At 35.2% G+C, this 15,213-nt stretch overlaps 1 protein-coding gene across 1 annotated transcript; it reads left to right on the forward strand.

Annotated features, from left to right (window-relative positions):
• Positions 1–8,143: 8,143 nt before the first annotated feature.
• Positions 8,144–15,109, forward strand: LOC104900705 (DNA-directed RNA polymerase II subunit RPB2). Its single transcript, XM_010688197.4, has 16 exons — positions 8,144–8,664; positions 9,770–9,991; positions 10,086–10,376; positions 10,474–11,502; positions 11,890–12,045; positions 12,139–12,243; positions 12,374–12,499; positions 12,577–12,654; positions 12,765–12,860; positions 12,946–13,061; positions 13,166–13,235; positions 13,312–13,365; positions 13,451–13,594; positions 13,719–14,018; positions 14,190–14,612; positions 14,712–15,109. Exons 1-16 carry the CDS (start codon positions 8,395–8,397, stop codon positions 14,832–14,834), a joined length of 3,603 nt encoding a protein of 1,200 aa, XP_010686499.1. The 5' UTR covers positions 8,144–8,394; the 3' UTR covers positions 14,835–15,109.
• Positions 15,110–15,213: the final 104 nt, after the last annotated feature.

The following is a 15,213-nucleotide window of genomic DNA, read 5'->3' on the forward strand; positions in this document are numbered from 1 at the left end:
TTTTCGGCCTTTAAAAAGGGATTAGTATTACTTAGGTTACCTAGCAACCTCTTTAGTATTATTCTCATTAACCAATTTTGTCTATACCCAATTTTTGTATGCTTGTTTAGAGAAGAGCAAGAAAAAGTTTTTTTTTGATTCCTAGTGATAACCTCGATTGTCACAACGGTAGATATAGGGATTTTAAGAGTACGCTTTAACGACCAATGGTTAACAATGACTCTAATGGGCGGTTTTGCTAGAATAGGCGATAATGAAATTACTATTTTAGTAAATGAGGCTGAGAAGAATACATGTTATTTTTTACTTTAGGTGGTGGAGTAGTGACAGTCAGGAGTGGATGTATGTTTGATTTAGTAGGGTTAGTTGATCTTACTTAAATCTGGAAATTTTGGAAATTTTTCTTTACAATTTGAGATTTTTCGGAAATTTTCTTGTAAAATTTATTGTTTAAACCCACTAGAAAATAGTTTTATTTATTATTTCGATCCTACTTAATACATATTCTGAATCTGCCATTCATGACTTCGCTTTTTAATTTAAAACCTATTATACAATAATATGTTTATAAGACTTGTTTGAGAAGTTAAATCCAAGAGATCGATAGATCTCCATAAAGAAGTTAAGTTCCTTATAAGTATATGTAGATTGAGTAAAGGACTAAGGTGTCAAATTCACTTGAGTGAAGTTTATGACCACAATTTAACTCAGGCAAACTTAGATGGCATGTGAGCAATTTGATCTTTATTATCACCTTAATAATCATATGAGATGAGATGGACTTTAGCATATGATCTTTCAATTTTACAATTGAACAACAATGGAGTTGAACTCTCTTTCCTAGTTAATTGATAACTAATTGATCCAAAATTTTTAATATTTTGTTGTCCATTAATAGAGATCATAATTTTCAAATACTTCTTTCAAATGTAAAAACATGATTATACATGTGATTTGAAAGTCAAACTTCCTTATTATCATCTCTCGTCTGAGAGTTACAATTAATTACATAGTGCATCTGGATTACCTAGTGTAAAGTGCTCGTCTATTTAATTAATTAAAGGGTTTCAAGTAAGCTAGCAATAAGAAGCTTAATGGGGAGAGTTTCAAATAAGCCAATGAAAATAACATATAGTTTATAGCCTTGGATGTAACATGCACATGGTAAAACTGATAATATAATATATTATATACGAGTAATAATATAGCATGACCAATATCGAAAACAGATTTAGATTCAATTCGTTTCATATCTTTATTAGTTAATTTGGCTCCGATTAGATGATGAGTTAAAGAAAAAATAGATATGCGGTTAATATATTGTCTATCAAAAATAGTAATCTATCATAGGCAAAGCCAAAACGAAGTTTGCAATTTGATTCGCTTCTCTTCGTACTTCTTTTACTTGATTTTGGTTCCAATTAGATGGATTAAAGAAAAAAACAACTTTAAAGAGTCAAAATATGCTTAACATGATAATATACTTAGGTAGAAAATATTGGTACATACGTTGTCAATAGTAATTGATTGTATGATATTTGTATCGTTGTTTCTCAATTTAGCTTGGGTTAGATTCTTTTTTTGTTGTTGCAAAGCTTTAGTTAGATGATTTGGAGAAAATAAACCTTGATGGGCCATGATTTTGTCATTTGCGGATTGAGTGTGACTTGAATGTGAAATTCGTAGGTCGGTATCATGAAAATCCATGCACAACCATCGGACCGGACGCATCGGCTAAAAATTCGACAAGTCTTTGCATAAATTTTTCAGGTGAGCTACCACTACTAAAGACTCAAGAGTAGTACCAGAATTCAAAATTGTAAATTGCCAAGGACTCCCATTTTTAGCACAGCACAATAAATTCGTCACGGTGCTTATGTAATTGCACCTCATTTATATGTTAAGAGATGGGGATTCGAGAATAGTTGAGTACATTATAGGGTGAAGCCGTGAAGGATAAGGGAATTTAGTTAGTCTTATAAGAGATCGTCCTTTAATTTTAATTTAAATTAAGCATGACTCATTTTTTGTTAAGAGATGGGGATTGGAGAATAGTTGAGTATATTATAGGGTGAAGGATAAGGGAATTCAGTTGGTCTTGTAAGAGATCGTTTAATTTTAATTTAAAATTAGGCATGACTCAAACCCAATATTAAAGAGGAGAACATGTCACTTTTTTTTTTTAATATAGTGACTAGTTTAATCTATTTAGGGACCAGATTAATTTATTTTGTAACCGGTTTAATCTATTCAGTAATGACATTCTTCAATTCATCCAGTGACTAGTTTAATCCATTTAGTGACTAGTTTCATCCGTTCAATAAAATTACCGAGTTGTTTTTTTTGAAATTATCTATTGTAATTCGATAATCAAGAAAAAAAAAAGGAGAAGAAAAGGGATTATTAGGATAGTGTTGGGTTAGAGTGAAATGTAACGGGCTTGTTAGCAAAATTCAGTCTTAAATTCGTCTAATTTTATATTAAAATTAGATTGCCTATTCTAATAATTTGTGTACTTGATTTATGGTTTACAAAAATGTATTAATGTTTCTTCTCCATATCCAAATTTCTACTACTTGTTCAATATAAGTGTAATGGACATGTGCTTTCATGAAGTAAAGTTAATTTAACTTTATGTTCAGCACTTATATGTTTAGAGATTGTAAAAGTAATTTACTGATGCATAAAAAGCTTAGGAAACAATGGTTGCGTAAGGGTATGGAATACTCAAGTACTATATTCTACAAAGAGTCAAAGAATGACCCATCACCAAACTTGAGAACGAGGTACTAATATAAATTGGAGCAAGTTATATTTCTGTTAGCTAGTTTGTTTAACATGTCATAAACACATGGGATGCAACCATTTGTTATCACTTTCACCAACTCAAGTCTTAGCTAGAATTATAATTATGGTTATTATTTAATTTATACTATAACGTGTTTAATGAAAACTTAATTGATGTGAGTTTGTGAAAACACAAATGGGACCATGGATCGATCATTATTCTATTTACTACTCTTTGATTACATGATTTTTCAAAATTACTTAATTTGCATAGGTGATATCAATATGCTACACATAATCAATTATCTATTAATTACATAACAAAGCTTTGTCTACTAGTAAAAAATTGTATCAAACACCTCAAACATTGTGTGTAATAAGATTGTTCTTAACCTATGAGAAATTAACGAAACTAATCTCCTAGTAAGTGTCGTAAGATAAGTCAAAATTGATGTTGCAGAGGATCGGAAATTCTAAGTATATATAACATTTATTTATGGCAAAACTATAAACGAAAGATATACATTTGATGGGTCATGACTATAACTAATATTGAGAAATAAGATAGTATAAAAAAAGACTATAGAATTGAGTATCTCCACTCTTACCGGTCAATCTTATTTCCCTCAAGTTAACAAGATATTATGAAATCAAAATGATCGATGCACCTTGGACAACTATCTTAATAATCTATTTCGCGATAAATAATTGCTTCTCTAATATGTAGAATGTAATGAATCCTATTTTCATGGAACCATGTAATTAGAGACATTATGCATACAATTTTACACATCCTAAATAGTATAATCTACTAGTTCCATGTTATTAAGACTTGTTTTGATTGGAGTTATGATGCTTTTTTAATTTTATATTAACAATTGCAATATATAAGGATACCACACTGACGTAGGAAGATTGGCGGAAAAGTTCGATAAGGAAGCGCGACAAAAAGCCTGAAATGATTTGCACTAATCGGGCCAACGGAGTCCGATTGCCTATTGTGATACCTTTTCGGAAGCGGAACGGGCCAACGAGTCAAACACACTGCTATGCTGTGACGTATAGGCTTTTTAAGCCATCCGAGTTCGTTTAAGGCCCGAAATAGGCATTTTAAATTATTTTCGAATTTTATTATTTCCTTAATTACGTATTAGGGTTTTGTTTTACGTATTTAAACATTATTAGGTCAATGTTTGAAGGCAGTTTTTGACTTTTAATAATATCACAGAGTTCATACTTTTTCTGGTGGATTCCGGAGTTTAACAGATTTATCGCTTGTAAATCTGTCTGTTCTTGATCGAGATTAGCGTTTGCTTACTTTCCGACTGCGTCACCTTTTGATAAAGTCATGCAAAGAGAAGTGATACAAAAGCAGATACAAAAAGGAATTCATGTGAAAATACAAAAGCGTCTAGCCTACGGTCGACCTCGCTTTTAATTTAGTGCAGGTATCAACATGCGCACTCATGTATCAGCACGCTAGCTCATTTTTAAAATGTCATATCTCACTCGTTTCTCATCGAAATTGAATTTTTTACAAGACATTGGAAAACTATTGAACCATAATTTCATCTCTAACTCGAATCTTTCCAAGATATTGAATGTTTATAATATATAGCATTTCGAAGTTTACCCTTGTGCAAAAACCCTTATGAACAAATGGAGTTATACTCTTATGAGCAAATGGAGTTACTTGTATGAATATGTGGTTACTCTTAACAATAAAAGGGTGTTACTCTTACAAACAAATGTGGTTACTTTTATAACAGAAGGGATCACTAATCAGTTTACTCTTATGAACGGATGAGGTTACTTGTATGAAGAAATGGGGGTTACTTTTGTGAAAAATTGGGGGTTAATTATATAAATTACATAAGGTCAGAATAAATGATGTTACTTTTGTGAATAATCAAAGTTACTCGTATGAATAAATGTGGTTACTTTTGTGAATAATTAGGGTTACTCATATGATTAAATAGAGTCGTCGTATGAGGAAGTGAGGTTACTTTTATGAACGAATGAGGTTACTCGTATATGAACAATCGGGATTACTCGTATGATTAAATGAGGTTAGTAGATTACACTTATGAACTAATGAGATTACTTATATGAAGAAATGGGGTTACACATATCAATAAATGAGATTACTTTTGTGAAAAATTAGCGGACTCATATGATTAAACGAGGTTACTAGAAGTGTGGATACAAAAATTAACCTTCTTAAATAATCAATTTAAACGACTCTGGTATAACATAAAAAAATTTGCAGTTATTATCTAGTTCATTTCTCATATAATAACATAGCTTCCCACGAATAAGTCCAACAAAACTCTATTTCGAATTTAATCAGTACCAATAACTTATTGTTCATATTTATTATTGTTTTTTCGCTCCAACAATTTTTTGTTGCTAGAACAGGCCGCAAAGATAAAATCATCACCAATAAAGTATCGAGACCTTCCGCAAGTGTTCAGAGCTTCAACGAAGGAAAATGAAGATCGAAATTATAGAGTTATGGAAGAGAGAGAAAAAGAAGATATACGGGTTGGCAGGGTTTGGGAAGAGAGAATTAAGACTTTGTTTTCGCACGGGCCTTAATTTATAAGTGTGGCGAATCACATATAACAATTTGTTAGCGAAAATAACTTCTTTGATAGACTCGAAATGAAAGACAAACAAGAAGCTATAAAAAACAAAAAAACTCTACTCTCATACATACATATAATCATGTAACAAGATTACGAGACCACCATACTCTACAATGAATATTTTCCTTGAATAATGCAAAAGTGGGTTTTAATTCCAGAAATATGCCAAAAAAAAAAAATCCCTGCGTACCGTCCACGTAAGACGGCACGCGAGAAACTGTTTTTTTTTTTGTTTTTGCCCACGTAAATCGCTACTCACAGTAGCGATTTATTTTAAGTAGCAGTTTATACACATAAATCGCTATCTCAAGTAGCGGTTTACTTGGGCAAAATGTTGCAAGCACATATAAAACTCTGGAGTTGGGAATTTTAGTAAACCACTACTTCAAGTAGCAGTTTTTTTTTAAAAAAAACATTAACCGCTATTTCAAGTAGCGGTTTTACTTAAGTAGAAAAAAAATTCTCGCGTGCTGTCCTACGTGGACAGTACGCAGGATTTTTTTTTTTTTTTTTGGCATACATCTGGAATTAAAACCTACTTTTGCATTATTCAAGGAAAAAATTTGAATATTTCCTCCATTCTCATTATTTGGAACCATGTTAGCTTAATTTTATAGTGTGTTTTTTTTTCATTTTGCAAAAATATGTTTTACAATGTGATAGGACTGATCAAATCCAATAAAAATAAACTTGATTTCTGTGCCCAAATGAAATGATGCATGTATAAAGAAAAAGAGGTAGTATTCACAGTTGTAGTTGTTAAATATACTAACGGAAATGTGATATACTTACTCCATTTGGTTCTAAATGAAACATATGGTCTTGGCACGGAGATGTAGGAAAAGAGACAGATAGAGAGAAAGAAAAAGAGGGACCTATGTGATAAAGATGGAGAAAGAGAGAAGCAATTACCAAATAGAGTAATATTTCATTTATTTTAAAAAACCTTTAAATGACAAGTGTTTCATTTATTTTAAAACGAAATAAGTATACTTCCTCCGTTCTGTTTTAAATGAAACGTTGATTTTTCACGCAATCCAACACGCTTAATTAATTATTAATATATGTAATTGTGCACATGTAAAAAATATAAAAAAAAAGTAATAATTTGATAGTATGCATCGAGAAAAATCTAACAAAATCCCATGTGACTATGTTTTTTCTTTATATAATGGCGATAAATTAGAGTCAAAATTGATCACTTAATAATGTCATTTCACCCAATATTTCATTTAAAACAGAACGAAGGAAGTATTTTTCCTTGTGTTCATATCTCGAAAATGAACTTGCGGAAGCTCAAAGAAAAGCAAAGAACTCACCCTAATCACAGTAGTTTACTCTACCAATGATGTTTTGGCATAGTGGTTAAGATTGAGGTGTTGTGAATGACAGGTCATAGGTTCGAATTCCCTTCCCTTTCTTTGTACTGCATTTGTCACTTATATGGATTTTTAAGAGCATGTACAATGGGTGGGTTGGTCTTAAATGATTTTTGAGTTTTTTTTTTCTCTCCTTTCCTCCTTCTTACACCTCACATCCCACTAAAACTCCCACCAACTCATCTTTTTTTTCTCACAATGGTTTACTTGGTCTTACTTGGTTAGTTGGTTTTTCTATTTCTTTCTCCTACTTTTACCCAACCCTAAAATATTCTCTCTCTTCTTCTACTTGTATTTTTATATGAAATAGATGATTTCAATTAATAAAAACTAATTAGATTGCATTAAATTAATTACGATAAATTAAATTGCGTTACAAGTTAATTAGCTTACGTTAAATTAAATTAGCTAATTAGCTTACATTAAATTAAATTACGTTAACTTGACATTATAAATTAAAAAACGAAACACATACATAAGATAGAAAATTAAAAAAACATACATACATGAAATTTTAGTGAGATGTGAATTTTGTGGATGGTTTGGATTAGTTTGGAGTAATTAGGATTATTTGAATCCACAATATTGGCTTAATATGAGTAATATAGGTAGGAGAGAGTAATTAGAAAATTAGACTGGGAAGAAGTTTGGTAAAATATATGAAATTTGGACTCAATTTATAGATAAAAATATTTTATACGCGCTATTGTAATTTTTTTAAAAAAATAATATGCTGATTTTTTTTTATTAGTATTACAAAATTTAGAACGTTGCAAATTAAAGGGAAGAGTGTTGTAGAAAAAAATGTCAAGTGGCGCGCTACCATTGGAGAGTCATTGGTCTTCTGCATTCCACCTAAGGTGTTGTTAGTCTGGAAATCTAGACCAACCAACTCCAAGGGCCAATTGCCCCAATAGCAAAACTAAGTAAAGCTAGCTAGCTTTACTTTTTTGCTAGACTAACCTAAAGCCAACCCATTGTACATGCTCTTAGTCTGGAAATCTAGACCAACCAACTCCAAGGACCAATTACCTCAATAGCAAAACTAAGTAAAGCTAACTTTACTTTTTACTAGATCAACCTAAAGCTAATCCATTGTACATGCTCTTAAAAAAAAGTTTACTCTAATTAGTTATGGGCTATAAATTACAATAGTGAGATATTGGGCTCTAAGGTACATATAATCCATATCTTACATTGGGCCCATGGATTATATATAATCCATATCTTACATTAAATTCACTGAACCGCTTTTCAAGCTTAATCCCCTCTTCGTCTATAAATACCGCACTACCCCCTTCTTTCACCCCCATTTTGTCATTCTTCCTTCTCTCTCCCTCATTTTCTCTCTCTCCTCCTCTAACTAAAAGTCTAAAACCCTCTAATAAAACGAAATCACTCACTCGCAAATTCAAAAATCCCTCCATAATCAAAACCTACTTAGTACAATTTCCGCATTTTATTGGACGATTTCAACTTTACGAGCTCAAGAACCCTAGAAATTTTCCGATTTCCAGTAAATCTCGATTAATTACTCAACTTGATTTTTGATTTTGATTTTGATTTATACTAGTAAAGAGATGAATGGAGGAGAGTACGATTACGAGAATGAGAACGAAAATATGATGATGATTGATGAAGAAGAAGAGGAAGAAGAAGATATTACTCAAGAAGATGCTTGGGCGGTAATTAGTGCTTATTTTGAAGAGAAAGGTTTAGTCAGGCAACAACTTGATTCATTCGATGAGTTTATTCAGAATACGATGCAAGAAATTGTTGATGAATCCGCGGATATCGAGATTCGCCCTGAGTCACAGCATAATCCTGGACACCAGTCTGATTTTGCTGAGGTTTTGATCTTTGTTTTCTCTGTTTTTCGCATTTCTGTGATGATTTCGGAGGAATTTGGATTTTGGTAATTGCAAGTTTTTTAGCTGTAGTTTTTGAAGTTGTGTGTAGTATTGTGAGTGTTGTAGTTGTTTGCTTGTTATTTGAGTTCAATGGAAGATGTTTGATTGATTAGTTGAGGAATTAGTGAATTTAGTGAGATTTTCCCCAAAATTGAGGGTAAAGATTGAGGAGCTAAAAAATTGTTACATAAGCCTGTGGAGCTACTATGATAGGAAGCTCTGGATATGCGTTGGGTAAATGTAATGAGGTTGCTGTGTTATCGCGAGCTAGAATTTTGGTCGCTTATGCTTATGATTTTACTAGAGTGCATTCGCTTCTCCTATATGAATAAGTTTCAGGGTTGATAAGGTTCAACTAGGTGTAAGTGTTTAGGTGACGAGAACCGACCCTTAGTCTCATAGTTCCTTACATAGTTGTGTACCTATCGTTGCACTGTAGTGTGCATTGAAAGGCACCATTGGTGGTAGTGTATGTGACTCTGTCTTGTGGCTACAGCTATACTTATACAAGCAACTTTTGATTGATTTTAAGCTCCCCCACCCCATAGGCCATAAAACAAATGCTTCCAGCGTGATTTTTGCTGAAAGAATTCGTCCCATGTTGTTGCTTAGTTACTCGACCAACCAATGTTAAGGGGAGGGATTAATCTGTTTCCAACTATTGGCATATTGGTATGAAATAAATTAGTCATAGAATTGAGACCTGTGGCCCTTGTCTGTTGCCAGCCAAGCAAATAAAGGATTGTAAATGACCCTAGCTGCAACTGAGGATGTAAAGATGGTACGTGCTATATTTTGAGGCTTTGTGAAGTTTACCCTTTCTCAAGCTTAATATAGGTTATGTATTGCTGATAGGTAGCTTTGCTATAATGCTATATCACTTGCCATGAATTTTGGCGTCGTCCTTTGACCAAAATGGGTGAACCAAATTAGTGAATTGCACAAATTTGGGATTGAACTCTCAGCTATGTGCATAGTGTATTTTTGATGCCCTCATGGCGTCACCATGCATGATGATTAATCGTCATGGTTGATTTTATTGCAGACGATATATAAGATAAAGTTTGGCCAAATCTATTTGAGTAAGCCGATGATGACTGAATCAGATGGTGAGACTGCTACGTTGTTTCCAAAAGCAGCCAGACTGAGGAACCTGACGTACTCAGCTCCTTTGTATGTTGATGTCATTAAAAGAGTAATTAGGAAAGGACATGATGGTGACGAAACCACGGAAGCACATGAGCTCCCGAAGGTTTTTATTGGAAAGGTATTTTCTTGGTATATGAAGCCGATTGTTGCTGTACTTGTGTATGTAGTACTGAAGTGTATTTGCTGACATGGTTTGGCTCTGTTCTAATTAGGTCCCAATCATGCTTCGCTCAAGTTACTGTACATTGTATCAGAATTCAGAGAAGGATCTTACGGAGCTTGGTGAGTGCCCCTATGATCAAGGTGGATATTTCATCATTAACGGAAGTGAGAAGGTGCTTATCGCTCAGGAAAAAATGAGCACAAATCATGTCTATGTGTTTAAGAAGAGGCAGCCGAACAAGTTTGCTTATGTAGCAGAAGTTCGATCTATGGCAGAATCCCAAAATAGGCCTCCGAGTACCATGTTTGTGCGAATGCTCTCTCGAGCTGGAGCTAAAGGGGTAAGTGGACACTATTTAAAGTGTTTTGATTGTAAACTGTTATTTGGCTGTTTCGGTTACTTAAAGATTATGACATCTTTTTATGATGCAATTGCAGGGTTCTTCCGGGCAATATATTCGTTGTACTTTGCCTTACATCAAATCAGATATTCCGATAATAATAGTATTTCGAGCATTGGGCTTTGTTGCAGATAAAGATATATTGGAGCATATTTGCTATGACTTTTCTGATACTCAGATGATGGAATTGCTTCGTCCTTCATTAGAAGAGGCATTTGTTATTCAGAATCAGCAAGTTGCACTAGATTACATTGGAAAAAGAGGAGCAACCGTTGGTGTTACCAGGGAGAAGAGGATCAAGTATGCCAGGGAGATTCTCCAAAAGGAAATGCTTCCACATGTTGGTGTTGGTGAATATTGTGAGACCAAGAAAGCTTACTATTTTGGATATATAATCCACCGGCTTCTGTTATGTGCAATCGGTAGAAGGCCTGAGGACGATAGAGATCATTATGGTAATAAAAGACTAGATCTTGCTGGTCCGTTGCTGGGAGGTCTCTTTCGGATGTTGTTTCGAAAGTTAACCAGGGATGTGAGAGCGTATGTTCAGAAGTGTGTTGATCAAGGGAAGGATCTGAATCTTAGCTTTGCTATCAAAGCTAAGACAATAACTAGTGGGCTCAAGTACTCTCTGGCCACTGGGAATTGGGGGCAGGCTAACGCGGCTGGTACTAGAGCTGGAGTTTCACAGGTGCTGAATCGTCTTACATATGCCTCCACCTTGTCACACTTGCGTAGGTTAAACTCTCCGATTGGACGTGAAGGGAAGTTGGCTAAACCTAGGCAGCTGCATAATTCACAGTGGGGAATGATGTGTCCTGCTGAAACACCTGAAGGACAAGCTTGTGGACTAGTGAAAAATCTTGCACTAATGGTGTATATCACTGTTGGTTCTGCAGCGTATCCCATACTGGAGTTTTTGGAAGAATGGAGTACAGAGAATTTTGAGGAAATATCACCAGCTGTGATACCCCAAGCTACCAAGATCTTTGTAAATGGTTGCTGGGTTGGTATTCATCGGGATCCCGAGTTACTTGTCAAGACATTAAGGCAATTAAGAAGAAGGGTATGTTTTTCTTTTTAGAGAACATGATACTATTCTGGATATCAGAGCAGTGCATGGATATTTTTTGGTTGCCTTGATATTAGTTTCTTGGGTTCTAAATCTGGAAGAATATTGCTATGGTTGATGTCTTTGATCTTTATGCTTGCGCATGTTCATTTCAAATTTGCACTGTGATTTTCATCTGATGTTTGGATATGTAAGCAGAGTGAAGCTCCTTTAATTTGGTGTAGACTGCTTTACTTTCTGAAACTGATTTCCTGATGGTATATGTGAAGGGTTTTCCTTCAACAGTTTTCTGTCTTTGGTTTCTTTTCATGATATTGACTCCACTATAATGGATTTTGATGATTGGTATATTGCCTAATTAATTATTTTCACTACACTCAGGTTGATGTCAATACTGAAGTTGGGGTTGTTCGTGATATTCGGTTAAAAGAATTGCGCATATATACCGACTATGGTCGTTGCAGTCGTCCGCTATTTATTGTTGAGAAGCAGAGGCTGCTTATTAAAAAGAAGGATATCCGGGCATTACAACAGAGGGTATCCCACATTGTTTTATTTACGTGATTCCATGTTAAGTTGTTTTCAATTTTGTTGATTTGCTAATCCTAAACTTACCTGACCTTTCTCCAGGAGTCACCTGAGGATGGTGGCTGGCATGATCTTGTCGCAAAGGGATTTATCGAGTACATTGACACAGAAGAAGAAGAGACGACTATGATTTCTATGACAATCAATGTGAGCATATTTAGGCCATATACAGCTCCTTTTCTTTGTTTAAGGAAGTCCTTGTTACTGGATGGCAGATTGTTGAATTTCGAATTCCTTGTTTGTTGCATAATCTGATACTTAAAACTCTTTAATACAGGATCTTGTGTCAGCACGGCTCAATCCGGAGGAGGCATACTCCGAGACCTACACTCACTGTGAAATTCACCCGTCCTTGATATTGGGTGTCTGTGCGTCAATTATTCCATTTCCTGATCACAACCAGGTAAACTTATGCAGCTAATGTTTTGAAATGCAACCTGCTTTATTGTACTTCAATCTCTAATTTTTGGTCTCTTCCAGTCCCCCCGTAATACGTATCAATCAGCTATGGGAAAGCAAGCTATGGGAATCTATGTCACAAATTATCAGTTCAGAATGGTATCTGTCTATCACTCATGCAGTTGTTATGTCATTGGTGTTTCTTTTTTCCATGACATTTGCCAATATGATCCAAATATATGTTGCTTATGCTCTTTGTCCTCCCTTAGGATACGCTGGCATACGTTCTCTACTATCCCCAAAAGCCTCTTGTTACAACGCGTGCCATGGAGCATCTGCATTTCAGACAGCTTCCTGCTGGAATTGTAAGTTGCCTTGTAATGCAGATCTGTAATTGACATCCTTCATAGTTGATATTCTTGACGTTACTTTTTATCTCCATGTTACCAGAATGCTATTGTTGCCATTTCTTGCTATTCTGGCTATAACCAAGAAGATTCTGTTATTATGAATCAATCTGCAATCGACCGTGGATTCTTCCGATCTCTATTTTTCCGTTCGTACAGGTGAGCTACTTGATTCAACTTTTGAAAACATCGGATCCTTTGTCTGTTTTGGAGCTAGTCATTCTTGTGATGTAGGTGCTTAATAGTTAATATGTCTTGTACAGAGATGAGGAGAAGAAGATGGGAACACTTGTCAAGGAGGACTTTGGGCGTCCAGACAGATCAAATACTATGGTGAGTTTATGAAGTAAATTTGTTCTTGGCTTTGCTATGTAGATGATGATTTGATACTGAAGCCGTTATATCACAGGGTATGCGACATGGATCTTATGACAAATTAGATGATGACGGGCTTGCACCTCCTGTGAGTAAATCAACTGATTTCATGAAAGAGATCTCTTGGTCAAATGAGTATGCAATTTTATAACTGAACTTCTCTTATTGGGCAGGGTACAAGAGTTTCAGGCGAGGATGTTATAATTGGGAAGACTACTCCCCTTGCCCAAGAGGAAGCTCAAGGGCCATCTTCACGCTATTCACGGCGTGATCATAGTATTAGCTTACGTCACAGTGAAACAGGAATGGTGGATCAGGTATTTGATTCAGTTGGCTTGGCTTTTAGCTCTTCAATGCAAAATAAATGACATGTTTTTCTTTTTTATAAGAAACATAAATGTTGTCTTTGTATATTGTTCTAAGCACTTTTTGTATTTTTAGGTTTTATTGACAACCAACGCCGATGGCTTGAGATTTGTGAAAGTGAGGGTCAGATCTGTGCGTATACCTCAGATTGGGGATAAGTTTAGCAGTAGGCACGGTCAGAAGGGAACAGTTGGCATGACTTACACTCAGGAGGATATGCCATGGACTGTAGAAGGCATCACTCCTGATATTATTGTAAACCCTCATGCTATCCCATCACGTATGACAATTGGCCAGCTTATTGAGTGTATCATGGGTAAGGTTGCAGCTCATGTTGGAAAGGAAGGAGATGCTACACCATTCACTGATGTCACTGTAAGTCCTGATTTAACCTTCACTTTTCATGCGAGTTGTAGTTTCCTGGTTCTGTAAATGGAATGACATTACTTGTGACTTATAGTATGAATAGTAGTTTTGTCTAGACATGGTTTTTAATATTTTGGAGATCATTGATGGCAATTGAACTGTACTCTCCTGGGTTTATAGGTGGACAATATCAGTAAGGCCCTCCACAAATGTGGGTATCAGATGCGTGGTTTTGAAACCATGTATAATGGTCACACAGGACGAAAGCTCACTGCAATGATTTTCTTGGGACCAACTTATTACCAAAGACTTAAGCATATGGTTGATGACAAGATCCACTCTCGTGGACGAGGCCCCGTACAGATTCTCACCCGGCAGCCTGCTGAGGGACGATCTCGTGATGGTGGTCTTCGTTTCGGAGAGATGGAGAGAGACTGCATGATTGCCCATGGTGCTGCTCACTTCCTTAAAGAAAGGCTTTTTGACCAAAGTGATGCATACAGAGTTCATGTATGTGAACGCTGTGGGCTGATCGCCATTGCAAATCTCAAGAAGAATTCTTTTGAATGTAGAGGTTGCAAGAACAAGACTGACATTGTTCAGGTCCGTTTTTTCCCCTGCCTTTCCCTCTCTTCGTTTACAATTACATGGGTGATTTATTTTCTGATGCTAACAATAAAGGATGACGGTCGGCTTATGCAGGTTCACATTCCTTACGCTTGTAAGCTGCTCTTCCAAGAGCTTATGTCCATGGCCATAGCACCGAGAATGTTCACAAAAGATGTTAATAAGATATCTAAAGATCAGAAAAAGAAGGGAGCATGATACACAAGTTTTGTCATGTGGAAAGATACTCTTGATTCCATTCTTAGTTTGGAGATTCTTATGAGTTGCTAAAGCAGCTTGAGGTCCCTTATTCCCTTACATTCATCCTTTTTTTTTTCTTTTTGAAGCATAGTAGTAGTATTGTACTAAAAACTTTACAATCACATCTCTTTTTGATCAAATACGAGTTTCTTTGGACGTGTTGAGATCCGAAGAATCCTTGACCATCAATATTGTAATATACGCCAGAGCTTATGATGCTAATTGATCTTCCACGTCAAGTGTATAACGCAAGTATATGTAATGTGGTCTGGATATCGAAGCTAAATCGCTACTCGCTAGCTAATGGATAGTTATTCTGTAGCTGATTGATAATTGG

The sequence above is a fragment of the Beta vulgaris genome, chromosome 8, assembly GCF_026745355.1.
Source record: "Beta vulgaris subsp. vulgaris cultivar EL10 chromosome 8, EL10.2, whole genome shotgun sequence".
Classification (NCBI taxonomy): domain Eukaryota; kingdom Viridiplantae; phylum Streptophyta; class Magnoliopsida; order Caryophyllales; family Amaranthaceae; genus Beta; species Beta vulgaris.

Excerpts from the sequence above, each read along its gene's own strand:
- LOC104900705 (XM_010688197.4), top strand. The coding sequence starts at position 8,395 with ATGAATGGAGGAGAGTACGATTACGAGAATGAGAACGAAAATATGATG. Across the intron at positions 12,046-12,138 it reads TCCGGGCATTACAACAGAGG|GAGTCACCTGAGGATGGTGG; the intron begins GTATCCCACATT and ends ACCTTTCTCCAG. Across the intron at positions 13,062-13,165 it reads CTATTTTTCCGTTCGTACAG|AGATGAGGAGAAGAAGATGG; the intron begins GTGAGCTACTTG and ends TGTCTTGTACAG.